This window comes from Lycorma delicatula, chromosome 8 (assembly GCF_047948215.1).
Source record: "Lycorma delicatula isolate Av1 chromosome 8, ASM4794821v1, whole genome shotgun sequence".
Lineage (NCBI taxonomy): Eukaryota > Metazoa > Arthropoda > Insecta > Hemiptera > Fulgoridae > Lycorma > Lycorma delicatula.
In genome coordinates, this window is record NC_134462.1 from 121,599,499 (window position 1) to 121,620,663 (window position 21,165).

The 21,165-nt window shown below is 31.1% G+C and overlaps 1 protein-coding gene across 1 annotated transcript in view; it reads left to right on the top strand.

Moving 5' to 3' along the window:
* Ddr (discoidin domain-containing receptor 2) overlaps positions 1-19,719 on the top strand; it is a 597,456-nt gene extending 577,737 nt beyond the window's left edge. Inside the window, exons 17-19 of the mRNA XM_075373682.1 lie at positions 4,189-4,330; positions 12,367-12,516; positions 19,511-19,719. Of these exons, the coding sequence (XP_075229797.1) occupies positions 4,189-4,330; positions 12,367-12,516; positions 19,511-19,663 (445 nt within the window). The 3' untranslated portion in view covers positions 19,664-19,719. The remainder of the gene's footprint in view (positions 1-4,188; positions 4,331-12,366; positions 12,517-19,510) is intronic.
* Positions 19,720-21,165: the final 1,446 nt, after the last annotated feature.

Genomic DNA, 21,165 nt, shown 5'->3' on the forward strand with positions numbered 1-21,165 from the left:
CTTCCTTAGCAGTGCACTCCAGATCACGTTATTCCCATCTTTGGCTGTAAAAAAATCTCTTATGTTTGCTGAAGCATTAATAGTATTCCTATGTTTAACTGTTTTCATGTGGCCCCCCACGTGAAAACAATCTTCATATCACTCTTTCCTTTATGTGCAACACAAAATTCTCCAGTACATAGTGTGTAGTAAACATGTTCATTGTTACTGTCATTACACAATTTCAAAAACTTGTATTCCTGTTGCAGATTAACATTAAACACACATTTTCTTTTGGCCATTGCTAGATGATGAGACAAAAAACGAATAGAGATAAAATGATCAAAAACATTAGAAAAGTTACTTCATTCACACAAAAACAACATAAACACATTGCCCCTGTTGTGTTGCCTAATGATGAAGTAAAAAGTTGTAACGCGACCAATAGCCATGCCTCCACCAAAATCGACATCAGCGCTTCCTCCAAGGTCAGCTGAGAGATACACAGCTGTAAGAGAATGTTTAAAAACGTGATGTCGAACATATAGATCCAAAATTAAAAAAATTCTTGCCAGTCAAAATTCTCAAACCCTGAACATTTTTGCAACCTCAGATTGCTCTAAAAAACCAGGACTGTTTGGGCTAATCCCGGATGTATAGTAAACCTATTTATTAGAGTAATTAATTATTAATTTCAATAAGTTAGCCCAATTTGACACAGTGTTATTCAACAAGGCTAAAAAAAGTATAGTTCACAAAAAAATATGGATCCACATTGCCGCTTTATCCAGTGTCAAAAATCAGGCCATAGTTGGAATACATATCAAAATATTTTTGCAAAATTCAATTTTTATTTCTGAACATGTTTTGAGATATAAAGCAAAATACTGCCACCTCTAAATCAAATTGACTTAAAATCTGAATTTTAAATAACTTAATAAGTACTTTCATAATATTAAAGAAAGCCAGGTAGGTGATAATAATTAGAAGAATTAAAAGGAAACAACTGTTCACAGTTTGCGCAAACTAAGCAGACTATGCTATTAAGTGAATTATTAGTAATTCAGCATTTCTCAACCTTTCATTATTTGTGACCCAATTCTCAATCATAATTTTCATCGCGCACCCCTCTCATACAATAACAATTTATACAATAATAATATATTTGTATGCTAAAGATACACTATGACCTTAATTACAAATCTTAGAAATTACCAAGAATAAGTAAATTTATTGATATTTAGCAACACTGATCTGCTGCATTGACAAAACCAGAATCGATGCCCCTCTATTGCTCTCTGTCTTAAATCTACCATATCGGAATTCTTGCGCCTTCACGAGAAGTTCCAATTTGTATTGAACATTCTGGAACGTCTGTGTGACCTTCTGCGCAAAAATGTATAGATGCTGCACCTGGTTCGATTCCAGCCAATCTCAGTTGAGTAGATTCTTCTAACATTATCAAATCTATTGTGAATGTGTATGTTGTAATTTGCTTGTTAATTGCAACTTACAATATTAAATATTCATGAAAGCCCATTTATATAGGATCATGGATCAATTTTTAACGGGAATAAGCAAGCATTAGATGATAGTGAAGCATCAACAAGTGCACAGACAAGTGCAGTTCTGAAAATATTTTCAAAAACTTAAATTTTAGGCTTACCAGTACTGAAGTAATTTAAGAAGAAAGGCCCCTGTGTGTCATTTGCTCAAAAATTTTGGCAGCAGACAGCATGAAACCTAATAAACCTAAACAACATTTGGAAAAACTTCATAGTGAGTACATTAACAAACCCTGAGAATTCTTCAAATTAAAATTAAATTCATATGAAAGGCAAATATCATTTTTAAAAAAAAACTTTGTGATTGAAAAAGCTTTACTTGCCTCTTATAAATTTCATATAAAATAGCCAGATGTAAAAAGCATCACACCACTGGTGAAGAGCTTATTTTGTCAGCTGCAATTGAGATTGTAGAAACTATGTTTGGAGATAATTTTGCCAAACAATTGCAGTTCATACCTCTATCAAATGATACCGTTGCCTGTTGAATTGGTGATATAGCTGAAGATGTACACCATCAGCTTTTCGGGAAGTTGTGTGACAAATTGTTTTCAATTCAGCTTGATGAGGCAATAGATAGCAATAAAGATGCTCATTTCATTGCCTGTGTTCAATTTTGTGATGACATGTCATCAGGAGAAGAACTACTTTTCTGCAAACCAGTAGAACTCAAAGCAACAGCACTCGCATTATTTACTATCTTAAATGATTTTATAAATGAAGCAAAGCATAGAGAAAAAATTGCATCAGAATATGCACTGATAGTACTTATTCATTGTCTGGAAAATTCTGAAGTATACAAGCACTTGTGATACAGGAATTTCCACAGTGTCTGGACACATTTCATGATCCACAGAGAAGCTCTGGCTTCCAAAGAAATGAGGCCTGGTCTGTATATTGTGCTAATGACGGTTGTAACTGTAGTAAATTATATAAACATGAGACCCTCCCCTAAACTCAAGAATCTTTTCTGCAGTTTGTAAAGACATGGGTGCAGTACATCCTGACCCCTTAGGGAAAGACAGCCACGATGTGACAGTTGTGGTCACCATTGCACCCCCCTCCATACCTAACCCTTCAAGGCAAGATGGTTATCATGTGGGAAACTTTTGCAATGTGTTTATGAATTAAGAGGTGAAATCACCATTTTTCTAGAAGACGAAAACCGACTGGAAGCCGAGAAGTTTTGAGATGGTTTATTTGTGACGGAATTGAGCTACTTGGTCGACATATTCAAGAAATTAAATACCTTGAATCTTCAACTTCAAGGACCAAAAAATATACATATGTTGGATACGAGTGATAAAGTTAATGCTTCTTGTAGAAAACTGGAATTGTGGAGCAGAAATTTAAAGCAAAAATCCTAGAAATGTTTGCAAATGTGGATGAATGTGTTAAAACTTGCAAGGCTGAAGAACAATATGTGAAAGTTGTTTTTGTAACCACTGAAAATCATTTAGCCATGCTGGCAAAGAATTTTAAAAAGTATTTTCTTGCTGACGACAACTCGGTAGCAAGTTACGAGTGGTTTTGGGATCCATTTCAAAATATTCCTGAAGGGTTGTCAATTGTCAAAGAAGAAATCTTCATAGACTTCATGACAAGTGGCAAAATCAAAAGACAATTTGGTAATAAATCACTCTTTGAATTTTTGGCAAGGGTGATGAGTTTTCTGCACTGAAAACAAGAGCATTTTGTATACTATTACCATTTTCAACATCCTACCTTTGTGATACCAGATTTTCTGTGGTGGATGCTTTGAAGCCAAAATATAGATTTCAGCTAAATATAAAAAAAGAACTCAAGCGTGACTATTTCTAATATTAAACCTTCCTTTGAAAATTTTTGCTCTGCAAGACAGGCCCAAGGAAGTCACTAATAATTATAAACTTGTTTTTAATTTAATATTGATGAGTTAATTATTAAATAGATTGTGCAGTACTGATACACCTCTATTTATAAATGTATTATATCAGTGTAATTGTGCATTTTATTATTTATTATGTCAGAATGTGCTTTGTTTTGCTTTCCCATCAGTAAATTAATAATTTTTTTTAATAATATTTTCTTTTCAATATGCTCACACCCCCCATTTAGTGTTATCACTAAATGTAGTGTTATACCCCTGTAGGGGGTGTATGCCCCACAGGTTGAGAAACACTGTAGTAATTTATTTAGTTACAGTGTACTCATGCTTGAAAAATGTTTTTGAGATTTTTTTAACATGCAAATATTTTTTTACATTTCTGACAGAACTCATAACCTACATATCAGAAAGCTAATCTTTTCAATTCAATCTTTGGAATTTTTCTGGATATGCACCAATTGTATATTATAAAGGATTTAAAAGTATTATTTTTTTAAGTTGATACAATATCAACAGAATAACAGTGACTATCATCAGATAATACATCACTTCTTTGAATGATTACAAAGATTGATTAATTTTTTCCCCTTCTTTATTTTAAACTGTAGTTCTTTAGAATATAAACTTTATTGTGACAATTTATGAAAAAATTCTGTTATTGAAAACTACAAAATAATATAAATTAACATCAGTATCTTATTAACCTTTTTTTCCTGTAATCCATATAATTTACTTGTTCAGTGGACTTTATTCAGCTGAATTTTGTTTTTTAAATAGGAATTGTCTTGTTGGAAGAGGGTATAGTATAAAAATATCAGATTTTGGTATGGGTCAAAGCCTTTATTCAGCTGATTATTATGACCTAGATGATAGAGAAGCTCTTCCTATTCGTTGGATGGCATGGGAAAGCATACTTCTGGTAATTATATATGTATTGTTTACACTTAAATTCATTTACTGTTAAAATGTATATGTATGTAGATACTTACAAACATATTTTGATATTAATTAAATTATACAGTGCATTCGGAAGTTGCTGTATAGTATGCTTTAGAATTATGTGGTGCAGTTTGTTCTTTCAGCATTGGCTTGGTTGTCCTGTACGTTCATTGGGCAACCAAGACACCAGTTATTGAGTTGTGTTTGAACTTGCTTCATTTTTTTTTGTGTTTTTTGTTTATCAGAGTCAATAGTTGCAAAAAATGTAATGGTTCTTTGTTAGAGGAATGTATTTTTCTCATTGAACGCGTCTTTCGTGAAGGTGACAAGTTTACTGATTTAGTGAAGCACTGAGAAGGTTCCAAATACTTCTGGTCCTCACCGCAGTGCAGTTTGAACTTTTATCGAAAAATTCCAGGCAATTGGCTCTGTTGAAGATGCTGATCAAACTGGAAGACCACCTAAACTAAATCAACAAAAGCTGCGTGATATTTCAGATGCTATGGTTGAAAGTCCGGTTTTTTGCAAAACGTCTTTGGTAAACAAATCATTTTGAGGGGTTGTGGCCTGCACAATCACCTGATCAGACTTTCCCAGATTACTTTCTATGGGGAGCAGCAAAATAAGCAGTGTGTCGCAATAGACCACGCATGATTGAAAAAGTAAAAACTGCAAAACAGCATATGTATGAGACATTCCAGTACATCAGCTGGTTAAAGTGCTTGAAAACAAATTGAATTGTGTGCAGTGTTGTATTGATATTAGAGGAGGTCATTTTCAATACCTTTTATAAATTATTTCAATTATTGTAATATACGTTTCTATAAAATAATGAAATAGAAATACAAAATAATAATTAAGAAAGTTTTGTCATTACACTTTCCGAATGCACTGTGTAATATCTAATATTTTGAATTATTGCTTTTTTGATTTGTGTTCTATTTAAGTTGTAACTATACCTACCATTTCTATAGGATAAAATAACAGTTTTGAAGCCAATGATTCTAAGTACTTGAGTACATAATTAAATATATTTTAAATGGGTATCAGAAAATTCAGGTTTATCTGATTTGTCTAACATTATTTAAAAACTTGTCATCTCTATAGAATGTTAATGATTTAAGGCAAGTATGATATGATCAGTATCAGTAAACAAAATAAGAATTAAATATCAGTACACTGGCCACTAAATTATCAATCAGTAAATGTGATCAAGGCCTTAATCAAGTTTTTTCATGCATTAATTGTGTGTTTCCATTAACATATCTCTGATTAACTTATATTTGATAAATGTTATTCCATCTACAGAATAACACTTATCAGAGAACTAATGAATTGACTGCATTTGATTCCATCTAGATGTAATTGTTCACAGTGGAGGAATTTAATAACATTAAACATTGATGTTGCAATAATTGTATATATATATATTTTTTTTTAATAATAAGAGAAATATACAGATGGAACGTTGCTTGAATGAACTTCAACAAATCTAACAACTCTTTTTTATTTTTATGTCATAGGCCTTGTATCATAGTATCATTTCTATTTGGGTATGTTTGAAAGATGAATTAGTTAAAATTGACAGGACTTCTTAATTTAATTTTAACTCTTCATCTAAAGTATATTTAAAATATATTTTATCAGATTGCCGTTTATAATAGCACGACCACTGGGGATTTTCAATCAGTTTCACTTGTACTCTATCTGTATCAATCTTCCTGTTAACAGCAGCAGCTTTAAGAGTTTTAATCCATAAAAATTCAGTGTTGTAAATGTAGTTATTTCAAATGGTTTATTCTTCTTTGCTGTTCTCACAATTTTAAACCAATCTTCTGGTCTAAGACGTAATTGCATTTTTAGTTTTATTTTCTGTAATGGCAATGGCAAAGTCACTGTCACAGAACAAATAGTTGTGGCCCAAAACAAGGAATTTTTTATCTATGTTTGAGCAGATATTGTACTGTCTTTCACAATCTAAAATAAAAGTAGAGTCATCTTTATACTTCTATTTTGGCCAAAATGACCTGTGTTTTCATGCATTTTATTTCAAGTGAGACATAATACAGAAACCTAATACTTGGGATCCTCATGTACCTTGTGATTTGGTCCGTGGGTACATTGTGCTATCCATGTGTACATTGTATTGTCCATGTGTACAACTACAACAACAAAATTATAAATGTTCATGATTGTTTTGTAACAAGCAATAGAATAACTCAATTTAGAAAAATAGTGCCTTTTGTAAATTGGCAGTGAAAACATTACATTTCATCAGCTCGAATTTTATCTTTGTTCATTCAACTTAAATCTAACTTCTGCTTTTTGCAGATGAGCCTCCTTTTCAGTGATAACTTTTTTTTTTATTTGTCCTGTCCATGCAAATTTTATTTTATTTTCTAATGTATCATACTTTTTGCATGTAGTTAGAAACATAACTTGAAGTCCTTTGAAAACTTAGTAATGTATTTTTTCTTTTAAAGAATTTGTTTTACTGGTTAGAGAAAGGGCTGTTACTGTTACTAGAGTATCTTATATATACTTGTTAGATACAATTTCAGTTCCTGATCTCAGCTGATATCCATTCATTATCATTTTTTAACAAAACGCACCTACAACCCATCCTCTAAAGTCCAAGACTGTTTTGCAGAACATTTATTGATCCTGTTTATCCCGTTTATCTCCTGTTTTGGGAACATGATGTGATCGGCCAAGCCACCAGACCATCTATGCAGATGCTTATAAACTCATGTGTTTAGAGTGTAAAATATTGAATACCCTGCAGTGAGCTGCAAAATGATAAGTTTATCATGCAACCGACTTAACAGTGCATATAGCAACGTGGTCATCTGAAGGATGTTATTTTTATGAAACTGAATGTTGCATATGTAATTTATATCAAAAAAAGCTTTTACATACTCAAAAACTGTTTTATGCATTTATGAATGCATATATGATGGCACTCAAAAAGTTATCCACCTTGAGGTGTTGTGAGTTACATATTCAGATGAGTTTGATATTTATATGTAGTTCATAATATGTGTGTGCTATGGACCTAATTGTGATTGAATTTCTTTTACACTTATTGATGCAGTAGTCCTCTGAAGTTAGTAACCCGGCCATGGCAATGGATTTACAGAAATAGGAACACTGATGAGACATAAAGTTATTCACCAAAAAAGGGAAATATCTGAAGTACATCCATAGTAGGATGGTGACTGTGTATGATGATACACACCTTCACAATACCAAGTGAAATTCTGGTCCAAAAAATTTTAAGTGGTGCAGGGAATCAAAGATGATCCCTGCAATGAAAGACCTTTGGAAGCAACCACACGCAACATCTGCCAGATAGTGACAGATTAGTTATGAAAGACAGGCATGTTAGGGTTGCAATACTTGCCACAGAATGTGGTGTGTCAAAAGGAACCATTATAACGATACTTCATGACCATTTACATATGACAAAAGTCAGTTCCCAATGGGTCCCATGAAACTTCATATCACATCAGAAGCAATGTCATGCGCAGTTGAGTGTAGACAACTTGCAGCTGTGTAAAGGAATCTTACGGATTTTTTCACCAGGTTGGTGACTGGTGATGAAACGTGGGTTCATTACTGGGATCCTGAGACCAAACAAGAGTCCATGCAGTAGAAACACAAAGGATCATCAACACCCAAAATGTTCAAGACCCAGTCATTGGCTGGGAAGATCATGGCCACCATTTTTTGGGATAGTGAGGGAATTTTGTTGATTGAATACACGTAGACAAGCAGTTTGTCACGGATAATGTCTATGTTGAGTATCTTCAGAAGCTATGGGCAGCAATAAAGAAAAAATGGCGAGGGAAGTTAATCAACGGTATCATGCTTTTGCATGATAATGCTCTAGTCCATTCATCACACATTGCAAAGCAAACTTTGAGGGAGTGTGGATTTCAAGAACTTCCTCACCCTCCCTGCAGTCTGAACCTGACCCCCAATGATTTTTCTTGTTCAAAATCCTCAATAAAAACTACAGAGTAGACGATAATGAATTGAAAGCGCTGTTTCTAGGATATTTTGAGGAGCAAGATAATTTTTTTTTACTCTGGCAACCTCTGTGTATGCTAAATGGAGCAAGTGTGAGGAAGTGCAAGAAACCTATATTGAAAAATAGAAATAACACTACCTCTCCACCAACTTAACAATATCTTTTTTGAGTGCCCCTATTACTCTAGTATTACTATTAATACAGTAAATAATAAGAGTCAGTATATTAAACTAATGCTGTTTTTTTTTTTTTTTTCAGTTCATGTATGTATAAGTTTTAATAAGTATATAAATAAGTAAATTAAACATATACATATTTTACATATAATTCAAAAGTGTTCAATCTCATTAATTAAATTTTTATATTTTTTAAGGACTTCTAATGAATATTCAAAAGCAAAAACAATTTCTAGGATGGGGTCCTCCTCACCCCACCCACATTGGTATGGTTCTACCATTTCTGTTTTCTCTTTTCATTTCCTTAAATTAGCCGAGCTTCAGATAATTTATAAATAATATTTATAAGTAATGTTATTTTATGTTGATGTATATTTTTTCTGCTGCTCTAATTTTTTTTGTGTTTTTCCTTCAGTTTAGATTCTTCTTGATGTTACCTAAAACTCACCTTTTCTTGTTCCTGCCTTTATTCAAGAACTTTTTCTTATGGAATTTTTTGTTAAATTTTGTTTCTTTCAGTTCATTTAAAGCCTTTCACAGTTTTCTTTTTAGAAGCTCAAAGAGTTTTCTCACCATACAATTTCCTCTCATGTTCATTTAACGTTTGAACATAGTGGAAGCAGCATATGGAGTGCCACTCATTGAGTAGTGCATGAATTCGAAAAACAAACACATTTGATGTTTCATTCATCAGCTGTCATGCTGCAGTTTTTTTTATTAAGTCTTGACTCATTACTTGTAATATGTTTGTTTTATTTTCTTGCATTAAAGCTTTGTTCATTAACAGTACCTGATAAATGAAGATAAGCTTCATTCATCAATGAGGTGTTTACTAGTTCTTGATTAATCAATTGTAAAAATACTCGTCAGAATTTTGCTTATTTTCATAGGTTGTTCAAGAAATTTTGGGGGTGGGGGAATTTTTTGGGGTTACCCCACCAAACAGTCATAAATGATCCAAAAGAAATTAATACTAAAGGATATAGCAACAGAATTCAAAATAGTTTCTAGGCCTAATACTATAGGACTTAGAAAAATTTACAGAAAACTTTCTACAAAAATTTTCTAAGTCGTTTATCTTTCTAGCACTGACGTCACAATCACAACACTCACTGGCACCATCTTATCTGTAACACTTAGAAAAATTTTCATTAATAGTAATACTATTATACAAGTTAAGAAAAAACCACAACTTACTTGAAATTCAAGCACAAATAATGCCTGAATCCTTTGAAGATTTTTTCCAAAAATTTCACACATAAAACCTCACAAGTAATATTAGATACCTGCCAAAAACCAACACAGAGAATGCCCAAAAAACACCAAAAACCTTCACTTTTTTGGGAGTACTAACCCAAGCATGTTTCTTCAACTGTTTCTGCTACCCAACTCATCCTAGCCTAACCTTTTCTTTTTCTGTTTAACCTCCAGAACCACTGTAAGGTTTCACTTCAGAGTATGAATGAGGATATGTACACTTGTCCCTACGATGAACTAGTTTTTTTATACCTGATGCACAGAAGTCTTTGTCTTGTTTGAGCCACTTTCCCATAAATTCTTTGACCTCTTTATTGTTGCTGAACTATTTTCCACGTAATGCCTCCTGAAAATCCGAGGGAGCCAAATCTGGACTGTAGGGAGGATGTAGTAGTATCTCCCAACCTATTTTTCCAATGGTTTCTTGAGTCAGCTGGGCATTGTGAGAGTGAGCATTGTCACAATATCCTTTTTTTTTGAGATCCATGAAATTCTTCTCTCATTGCTGGCTTTACTTTTTTATCAGCATGTCTGAGTAGTAGACACTGTTTATTATTATGCTGATTTTCCAAATAATCACAAAAGAAGACACCTTGGCCATCCCAAAAGACAGTCAACATGACTTTTCCTGCTGATGCATGGGTTCTGAGTTTCTTTCTGACAGTTAAAGAAGCTGGTGTGCTTCCATTCCATGCTTTGTCTTTTGAACTCTGGTTCAAAATGAACCCAAGTGTCATCACATGTTAAAATCTTGTTTAGAAAAGGGTCACCTTCCCTTTCACAGCGTTCTTTCAAGTCTGTACACACTTTGACACTTGTTTCCTTGTGTTGTTATGTTAACTTTTTCGGGACTCACCTTGCACTTGTTTTGCTGTACTTGAGCTTGTACTGATAATGTTATGAACTATGCTAACACTTACTGCAACTGTTTTTGCTATATGTTCAATTGTAATACGTTGGTCTTCATGAATAATATCGTCAATGCAGGTTTCAAGCGAAGGAGTTGACACTTCAACTGGCCGGCCAGGACTTAGCTCGTCAGTCACTGAGGTTCGACCATTTTAGAACTGTTTTGTACCCACTTATAAAAATTTCCATAGTTCGTACAAATTTCACCGTGCTGTAAAATCATTAGAGAAAAGATTTTAGCCGATTTTCCACCTTCAGAAAGCAAAAAATGGATCACTGAATGTTGTTCAACTAGTGTGAAAACTTCAAGCAGACACATCATCGTTAAATGCAATATTGAAGTTATAAACAAAACAATTTTTGTCCATCAGCTGTTCTAAGCTCATCCCAGTGATGCCAACCTAAAGTCATGAAAGTACAAAACTCCTACAAACTGTTTCATGTCTACATCAATTAAATTATATCTACATCTCTTTAATTATTGAATGTCCTTCATATGTATATTTCATTATTTATTTTTTACATCCAATTTTTTAATATCTCTATTTTCTTAACTTGATATAATTACTTTTTTTGGATTTTATTTATTATTACTGTTGGGTGTTAATGTTTTAATTTCTTTACTTTAACAAAAAGGGAAATTAGAAAGGAAGAATAAAATGTTTTTTTTGTTTTTTATTTTAGCAGCTCTATCCCATATTTTTGCATTGTAACCATTCAACAGTTCTTATTTTCAGTTCATCGCCTTGTGTAATTTTACATTATAAGAGCAAGCATAGTCAATTATCAGAACTGAAAGAAGTGGGTAGCTTGGTATAAATGTTATTTTCAGCCATTTTTCATAGGGTTCTTAGAGTATGCTCCTTGCTTCTGGTCCAATTTAAAAATCAAAAGTCCATTCGGAATCTCTCATGCATCATTACTGGCATATACCAGTATGCTTTGGTCCTTTAGCTGCAAGTTTTTTTGCAAACATTCATCAATTTTTTTTAACTTCTGACACAAGTTGAGTGAATAAATAACTTGTTTGAAAAAAATAGTTGGTCGTCCTTCCTGTGTATAAATTTTCATTTGTTTTAAATAATTTACACGTCTGAAACATTTATTGTATTTTTCTAAGTAAATTTTCATATTATTTTCAGTCTTCTTTTTTCATTTAAAACATTCTCCAGAATTTTCCAAAAAGATTTTTGCATGTGATTTATCTGTAGATCTGACTGGTTGCTATATTTTTTAAATCACTAATAACTTCTTTAATGTTAGCACTGTTCAATATGATGATTTCTTATCTTTTTATTATTAGTGGTTATAATCTATCCATTCTTCAAAACAAAAACTTTTGCTTTATAAAGATTTTTTAAGCAATGTGAATATTTAACAGAAAAAATGTTTCTTTTATTTACCTATTCATTTAATTTAATATTAAATAATAATTATTTATCTTTTTATTTTTGTTACATTATACCTGACTGTCATTATTTGTTAAAGATGTTTACTTATGTATTTGTTGTTCTATGATTAACAGGCCTTCATTGTTTTTCATTTTTTCAATGAATATACTAATTGCACAATAAATTATTTATGATTATGATTTTCTTTGGAGAAAAGTTTATAAATAATTTTACAAATGTTAATTTTTAGGGTAAATTTACTGTAAAAAGTGATGTATGGTCTTTTGCTGTTACTTTGTGGGAAATTCTCACATTTGCCAGAGAACAACCATTTGAAGATCTTAGTGATGAAAGAGTGATAGAAAATGTAACACATTTTTACCAAGGAAATGGAAAGCAGGTAAATGTTGGATATGTGTGTGTGTATTCATTCCAATAGAATACAATTTGGATGTTTAAAAAATGTACAAATAACAATAGTTTAAAATTATGATAACCAACTGTCACATCAACTATACTTTTGTGTAGCATAATAAGTATCAATAAATATGAAGATCCTGAGGAGTAGAGTACTGACAGAAATAAACAATAAAAAAAAAAAATGAATATGATAATTGTTTAAATAACAAACATTTTTAAATTACCTTTTTAAATTTACCCATAGTACTCATACATCCTGTGTTTTTAAAAAATATGTCATATATGAAAAGAAAAATTACGTAACTGAAATTTAAACTGCTCATGATTTTTATTGCATATGTTTTTATTTGAAGTTAATTAGTAACTCAAACTAAAATCCACTTTAATTATTTAACCTGATATAAAGACATCTGGTAGCAGTGCAAGAAAGACTTGTGTAGTGATTATCTCACTTTGATTTAATCCCTCCGGCAGAAACATGGACAGAAGGAAAAAGACTGAGAGCATAGAATTAATAGAATTTAGAATATAGGCTGCTAGAGTTAATATTAACTCTAGCAGCCTATATTCTAAATTCTATTCAACCGCATTACAATCTATATATAACATTGCTTGTTTACATTCTGTACATAACAGTTTCTATATATTGTTATAGTATCAAGAGACATTGGTTGTTCCAGTACAAAATAATCACATTGCATTTAGTTCTCAGTTTTATGTCAAATGAATGCAACTGGGATGCACTTATAAATTTTCTAGTACCAGAACATTTTATTTTCTATTATAGCAGACCTCAAGAATATGGCTCACAGCCACAGATGGCAACATGGCAATGTTATAAAAAAAGGCACATTCATTTTAATGTTTAAAAGAAGCAAAACTTACATCAAATGTTTTATGTCAAACTTTTTTCATGTATTAAATTTTGAGCGATTTATTTTGTCACCATTTGCGTACAGATATATATCTAAAAGCAAGGACCATTTTCGTATAGCCCGATTTTTATAATTTACAACAGTGTCCTTTGTCATAACCTTTTAAGGAAGTGATAGTATATTTCATTAAGAAATATGATAATAATGAATATTTGATGTTAAAATAAAACATATATCAGATTTTAAATTAAAATAAATTTTATTTGAAAGGATAATTTTTATTTCTCCCAAAAAGCAGTAACAGATTGGCATTCTGACACCAGTGCACCCCTGGAATGCAAACTGTGTATTTGTAGCACCTGTTTGTGCTTATAGTACAATAATTATTACTAGAAAAATTAACAAAAAAAATCAGTAACAGACAATATTTTTATAATATGGAAATTGCTAGTAGATGTATAATTGTAAAAGGTTTATAAGATGAAGTGGATAGGAGTTCAGAAACTTCACATACATGAATCAAACTTTTTTATCATCATTAGATTTGACTGGAAATAAAATATCACAGAAATAAAAGATTTTACAGAAGCAAATTTTCCATTAATCAGAGTAATTGTGAAATTAAATTTTCTAGCTTACAGCTATGTATTACTACGTATACTATGTATTACTATGTATACTATGTATATTTACTATCTTGTACAAACTAAAGGAAGTATTGTAATCGTGAAAAATTTCAGATTTCAATGGAAATATCCATTTTGACTACTTTCAGCGTGACATCTATACATATGTTTCTCGCATAACTCAAAAACGATTAGCTATAGAATGTGGAAATTTTGTATTTAGGACTGTTGTAAAATCTAGATGTGCCCCTCCCTTTTTGATTGCAATTCACTGGGCCAAAAATGTGGGTAAAACCTCTAAATAAAGCAGGCTTTCAATTTTGAAACATTTGGATTTTGGACTTTTCCTTAACTTCAGTTGAGAGCTTTTCAGCGATATATCATAGATGGTATTTATTTTCAATGGTTCCACTTATAGCCAAATAAAATTTTAATTAATGAAATATTTGGATCTTACATCTTTATATTTGTGGGGAAGGCATATTGATTCGAATCCGACTTCATATTCATTTATTTTTTAGTTTTTTTTTTTTAATTTAAATTTGTTGACTTATTTATTTTTATTTTTAATTTAAATATGTTGATTTATTAATAATTAGCTTCTGATTGTAAAAAAAATTTAATAATAAATAATATTTCAATAATAACAGTTCAAAAAAAAAAATTGCAAAAAAGTCACAGGTTAGTAAAATAAAATTTTACATACTTTTCATCTTAATTCAAAAATTTTTAATCGGAGGTTAATTATTAATAAATTAATATATTTAAACTAAAAAAAAAAAATTTTAAATAAATATGTTTGTAGATTCGACACGTTCTCAATTACACCACATATCTACTTGAGCAACGTGAAATTAATATATTTACTAATAAGGAAATTTTTAGTGTCACTTTCTTGAGTATAATCGAACATTGCGTGTTAGTATTTTTTGATGAAGACATGTAAATAGTGTATTATTCACACACGCAATATGGTTCAAATCGTTGTCTCGAAACCCTTGCCTTCTCCTCTTTACAGTAATATGGATCTTAGGTGCCTTATACTGAAAAAGGTCACTATATTTATTTTCTTTCAGAATTAGAAATAACTTGCTTCAAAAAACAATTTTTTTTTAAACATTATGCTTGATCTTAGTATAGTAGAACAATTTTAAAATGTGTGTATTTGGCGTACATATAAAAATTTAATAGACATACAAGGGGAAGTTATGTGGTGTTCACATCATATTTTTTACTATGTTTGTTACTACATTTTCTACATATTAACTAATTAATAGTAATGTATAGCTCATTTTATTACATTCCTATGCGTTACATGCTAGATTTATGCATTCAAAATCAAAAAATAAGCAATTTGTAAGTCCCTTTCAGAAGAATGTAGGGCAAACTGCTCAGAAACTTAAAGATAAATTGATCAGCTAATTTCATTTTTTCTGATGTATACATAACAACACATTATATTGATTACGTCAGGACTAGGTCGGTGTGCTATTTAATGTAAAAGAAAAAAACTGCCCTTGCATTTGCCCAATTTATAAAGGGATACTGTGATAAAACCATGATCAGTACATCACAGAATATAGAATTATTTGTTAAAAAAAATTACAAGTAATTAAAGTTTAGATTAATAATTAAGAATAATAAATGTTTTAATAATAGTAAAACAAATATGTAAAATTTTGGAATAAAAAATAACAAAAATAACTTAGAATGCATAAATGAAAATAATTAAGTGAGCACGTATTATTTGTACACATTAAACAAAAAAATTCTCCGTTTATGAATCATGAGACCTTGCCGATCGTGAGGGGGCTTAAGTGCTTAGTGATACAGAGTAGCTGGACCGAAGGTGAAACCATATCGGAGAGGTATCTGTTGAGAGCCAGACTAAGAAATGATTCCTGAAAGAGGGCAGCAGCTCGTTCAGTAGTTGTTAGGGCGTATGTCAGGATGACTTAAACAGCTATATTAACATCACTCAATCCTCATGAGTACTGCGCAGCTGAAAGCAATGGAAAACTACAGCTGCTTTTTTTCTAAGAAAATGTAGCTCTCTGCATTTTCGTATAACAAAGATGGAGGCGCCTTCCTTAGTAAAATATTTCAGAGGTAAACTAGTCCCCCGTTTAGACCTCTGAGTGGGGACTACTAAAGAAGGGGTCACCAGAAAATTAAAAAATAACATTCTACGAGTTGGAGTGTGGAATATTGGAAGTCTAAAAAAGTGTTGGTAGATTAGAAAATTTAAAGAGGGAAATTGGTAGGATAAATGTAGATGTAGTAGGATTTAGCGAGGTTCAGTGGGAAGAGGAAAACGACATTTGGTCAGGTGATTTTAGAATAATTAACTCAGCTTCAAATATTGGGCAGGCAGGAGTAGGTTTCATAATGAACAAGAAGATAGGGAAGAGAGTAGATAATTTCAAACTACATAGCGATAGAATCATTGTAATAAGGATAAAATCAAAACCTAAACAGACAACAATTGTTAACGTCTATATGCCTAAAAGCACCGATGATAATGATAAGGTAGACGAAGAAATTGATGAAGCAATTACACATAAAAGGGTATGAGAATTTAATATTTAATAATAGTTGGAGATTGGAATGAAATCATTGGAAAAGGCAAGGAAGGAAATATAGTGATATAAGGAAAATACAGGCTGGGCAAAAGGAATGAAAGAGGGAATCGACTTATAGAGTTCTGCAGAAAGTATAATTTAGTAACTGCCAACACCCACTTTAAAAATCATAATAGAAGAATATACACATGGAAAAAACCAGGTGATACTGCAAGGTATCGGATAGATTATATCATGGTTAAGCAAAGATTTAGAAATCAACTCGTCAACTGTAAGCTTACCCTGGAGCAGACATTGATAGCGACCATAATTTAGTGATAATGAAATATAGATTGGGGTTTAAACAGCTGAAGAAAAAGTGTCAGATGAATCAGTGTAATATAGAGAAGCTTGAGGAAAAGGAGGTAAAGACATTTTTGAGGAGGACATTACAAGATATCTGAGTAAAAAAGATAAGGTAAAAATGTAGAAGAAGAATGGGAGAATGTTAAAAAGGAAATTCTTAAATCAGCCGAAGCAAATTTAGGCAAAACAAAGAGAACTGGTAGAAAACCTTTGATTTCAGACGATATATTGCAGCTGATGGATAAATGTAGAAAATATAAGAATAATAATGATGAAAAAAGTAAAAGGAACTATTGACAATTAAGAAATATTATAAACAGGAAGTGTAAACTAGCGAAAAAAGATTGGATTAAAGAAAAGTGTACAGAAGTGGAAAGAGAAATGAACATTGGTAAAATAGACGGAGCACACAGGAAAGTTAAGGAAAATTTTGTGGTACATAAATTAAAATCTAATAATGTGTTAAACAAAGATGGTACACCGATTTATAATACGAAAGGAAAAGTCGATAGCTGGGTGAAATATATTGAACATTTATAAAGAAGAAATGAATTAGAAAATGGTGTTATAGTGGAAGAAGAGGATGAAAGGGGGGAAACAATACTGAGATAAGAATTTAAGAGAGCATTAAAAGATTTGAATGGCAGAAAGGCTCCTGGAATAGACAGAATGTAGAATTAACTGTGCAGTGCAGGTGAGGAAGCGTTGATAGGTTATACAAACTGGTGTGTAATATTTACAAAAAGGAGGAAGTTCCATCAGACTTCAAAAAGAGTGTTATAGTCATGATACCAAAGAAAGCAGGAGCAGATAAATGTGAAGAATACAGAACAATTAGCATAACTAGCTAAGAATCAAAAATCTTAATTAGTATTCTGTCAGAATTGAGTGGAGAGTGAAAGAAGTGTTAGGAGAAGACTAGTTTGGTTTCAGGAAAAGTGTTGGGACAATTGAAGCAATTTTAGGGCTGAGATTAATAGTAGAAGGAAGATTAAAGAAAAACATACCAACATTTATAGATCTAGAAATGGTATTCGATGACGTAGACTGGAGTAAAATGTTCAGCACTTAAAAAAATTGGAGTTCAAATACAGAGATAGAAGAACGATTGCTAACATTTACTGGAACCAAACAGCTACAGTGATAACTGAAGAACATAAGAAAGAGCCATAATAAGAAAGGGAGTCCGACAAGGATGTTCCCTATCCCCATTACTTTTTAATCTTTACATAAAACTAGCAGTGAATGATGTTAAAACAATTTAGATCAGAGTAACAGTACAAAGTGAAAAGATAAAGATGCTATGATTTGCTGATGATATAGTAATTCTTGCTGAGAGTAAAAAAGATTTAGAAGGAACAATGAATGACATAGATGAAGTCCTACACAAGAACTATCACATGAAAATAAACAAGAACAAAACGGAAGTAATGAAATGTAGTTGAAATGACAAAGATGGACCACTGAAGATAAAAATGGGAAGAGAAAAAGATTATGGAGGTAGAAGAATTTTATTTGTAAAGTAGAATTACTAAAGATGGATGAAGCAGGAGCGATATAAAATGCCAAATGGCACAGATGAAACAAGCCTTCAGTCAGAAATATAATTTGTTTACATCAAAAATTAATTTAAATGTAAGGAAAAGATTTTTGAAGTGTAGCTTTATATGAAAGTGAAATTTGCACGATCAGAGTATCTGAGAAGAAAAGATTAGAAGCTTTTGAAATGTGCTGCTATAGGAGAATGTTAAAAATCGGGTGGGTTGATGAAGTGACAAATGAAGAGGTGTTGCAGCAAATCAATGAAGAAAGAAGCATTTGGAAAAATATAGTTAATAGAAGAGACAGACTTATAGGCCACATACTAAGGCATCCTGGAATAATCGCTCTAATATTGGAGGGACAAGTAGAAGAGAAAAATTGTGCAGGCAGGCAACATTTGGAATATGTAAAACAAATTGTTAGGGATGTAGGCTGTAGGAGGTATACCGAAATGAAATGACCAACACTAGATAGGCAGTCTTGGAGAGTTGTATCAAACCAGTCAAATGACTGAAGACAAAAAAAAATATTTTTTTTTTTTTTTAATTTGTATTATTTAAAAGCTGTAATAGTGGTTACATAAAATAAAAATGTTTCATTTTAAATAAATGGATAGAAAGACAGGTCAGTAGTTGATTAAAAATGCCAACAGAAACATATATTTCCTTACATGCTGAAGTGTTATATTGTACTACACAAGAAATAATTATGTTGTTTGGTATGAGAGGTGAACTTTTTTTATATGAGCCAAACAATGACCATTTTTGTAACTTGAAAACTCCATTTGATATAGTTTAATTGCTTAGGTGATCTATGGGAACAAATTAATAAATGCAGTTCACACTTCTAATTTCCAAGATTTTACTCATACTTCAGAGATGATCGAAGAGTTGTTGAACAGTCAGTTTATAAAAACTGAAATTTTCCATCTTAGATGTGACCTAAACTTTTTAATTACAGTACTACTAGTCGGCAATAAATAACTGATTTATTTATTTTTTCAGGTTTTGTTACCGCAGCCGATCAACTGCCCAAAAGAAATTTACGACCTAATGTGTGAGTGCTGGCAACGAAATGAATCTGTTAGACCAAATTTTAGAGAAATTCATTTATTTCTTCAACGAAAAAATTTAGGGTATAGACCTGAAATGAAATAACGAACAAGAATTTTATCACATAAGTTTATCATGTAAATATTATAGACTTAAAAAGTGAGTTTAGTTAATGTATTTTGAGAAAGTAAAGTGAATTTGTTGTCTGTTTCATTTTTCTTTTTACTTATATTGATATTTAAAGAGGTATTAAAAGTTCCTCATTATGTTAACTTATAATTTTTAATTTAGAAAGAAAATTGAGTTTGCATATCCGTACAACGATCAATTTGTTCTATAATAAGTTACGCACAGATACACCTTCAGATACAAAACAGTACATTTATGAGGGGAAGAAATATTTTAATAAATTGACCAGTATTTACATTTTAATGCCACAACTTTTCTAGATCTTTTTACTTGGTAAACATTTATCTTCAGGAGTGAGGGTTTTTAGAACCCCAAAAATACTCTTTGTGGTATAACAATTTTTTTTCTGTGATTTTATTTATTATTTTTTTGCGACATGTAAGTAATTAATCTTTTAAAAATCTTTTGAGTAGAATGCTCAGGTGTAAGAACATTTATTTTTTTATCTATAATGTTAAAAGAAGATTAAATGTTAAAAGAAGTCAGTTATAATGTTTTTTTCTTTATTAAAGGAAATGTCTGGAAAGTAAAAAAAGACCAGAATACATATTTAAAGATTTTGTTTTATAATTATGTTGTACCATTTATTTATTTATTATTCTGCGTAGTTACAGTGGAGTTCAATTCATTAGTGAATCTGGGAAAGAGTTTATTGATTCTGATGTCATATAAGTCTCCTACTTGCTTCCTTTTGTCGTCTTATTGCATCAAACTTGAGCTTTTTTGTTATCATAAAAAGTTTACCTGTCAGATTTTCTGTCAATTTTATGATAGTTTTTTTTTAACCACAAAAAGCCAAAACAGTTCGCTTAAATTTTTCACATTAAAGTGTACAATATCTTCTACAAAACTAAGCAATGTGAGAATGATATGACTGTGCAGTAAGCAATATTTTTGCTGTTTTTTTTGTGGTGCCTGAGATTGTTTGTTAATATACACTGTATTAGCATTTGTAGCATCTTTTAGTGTATTGCATTCTATGAATAATTTCAAACATTTTTCAATTTAAACACTACAATTTTAAAGACAAGAATATTTTATTTAACATGTTTCATTTATTTTTATCAAATTAATTATTTATTTATAAAATACCATTTTTAAACAAATAATATCTCTAATCAAATTTTCTTTGTAATAAATCAGTATAATGAACTAGATTTTTATCTCAGTATGAAACTTATTAACAGAAAATAATTCTAAATGTTAGTATTCTTTATATACAGAGTGATCCCTTGTCTGAGTACTCACGAAGAACTATTGATTTATAAAACTTTCCTTTTTTATATTACTTTTAAAGCACATTTGCTTTTTGAAAGAAAAAATATTGTTATGTGTTATTTATATCTCTTACACCACATCTACACAAATTGCACATGCAGTGATTGCAAGAAGGCTTTCTTTGAAAAATCAAAGGTACT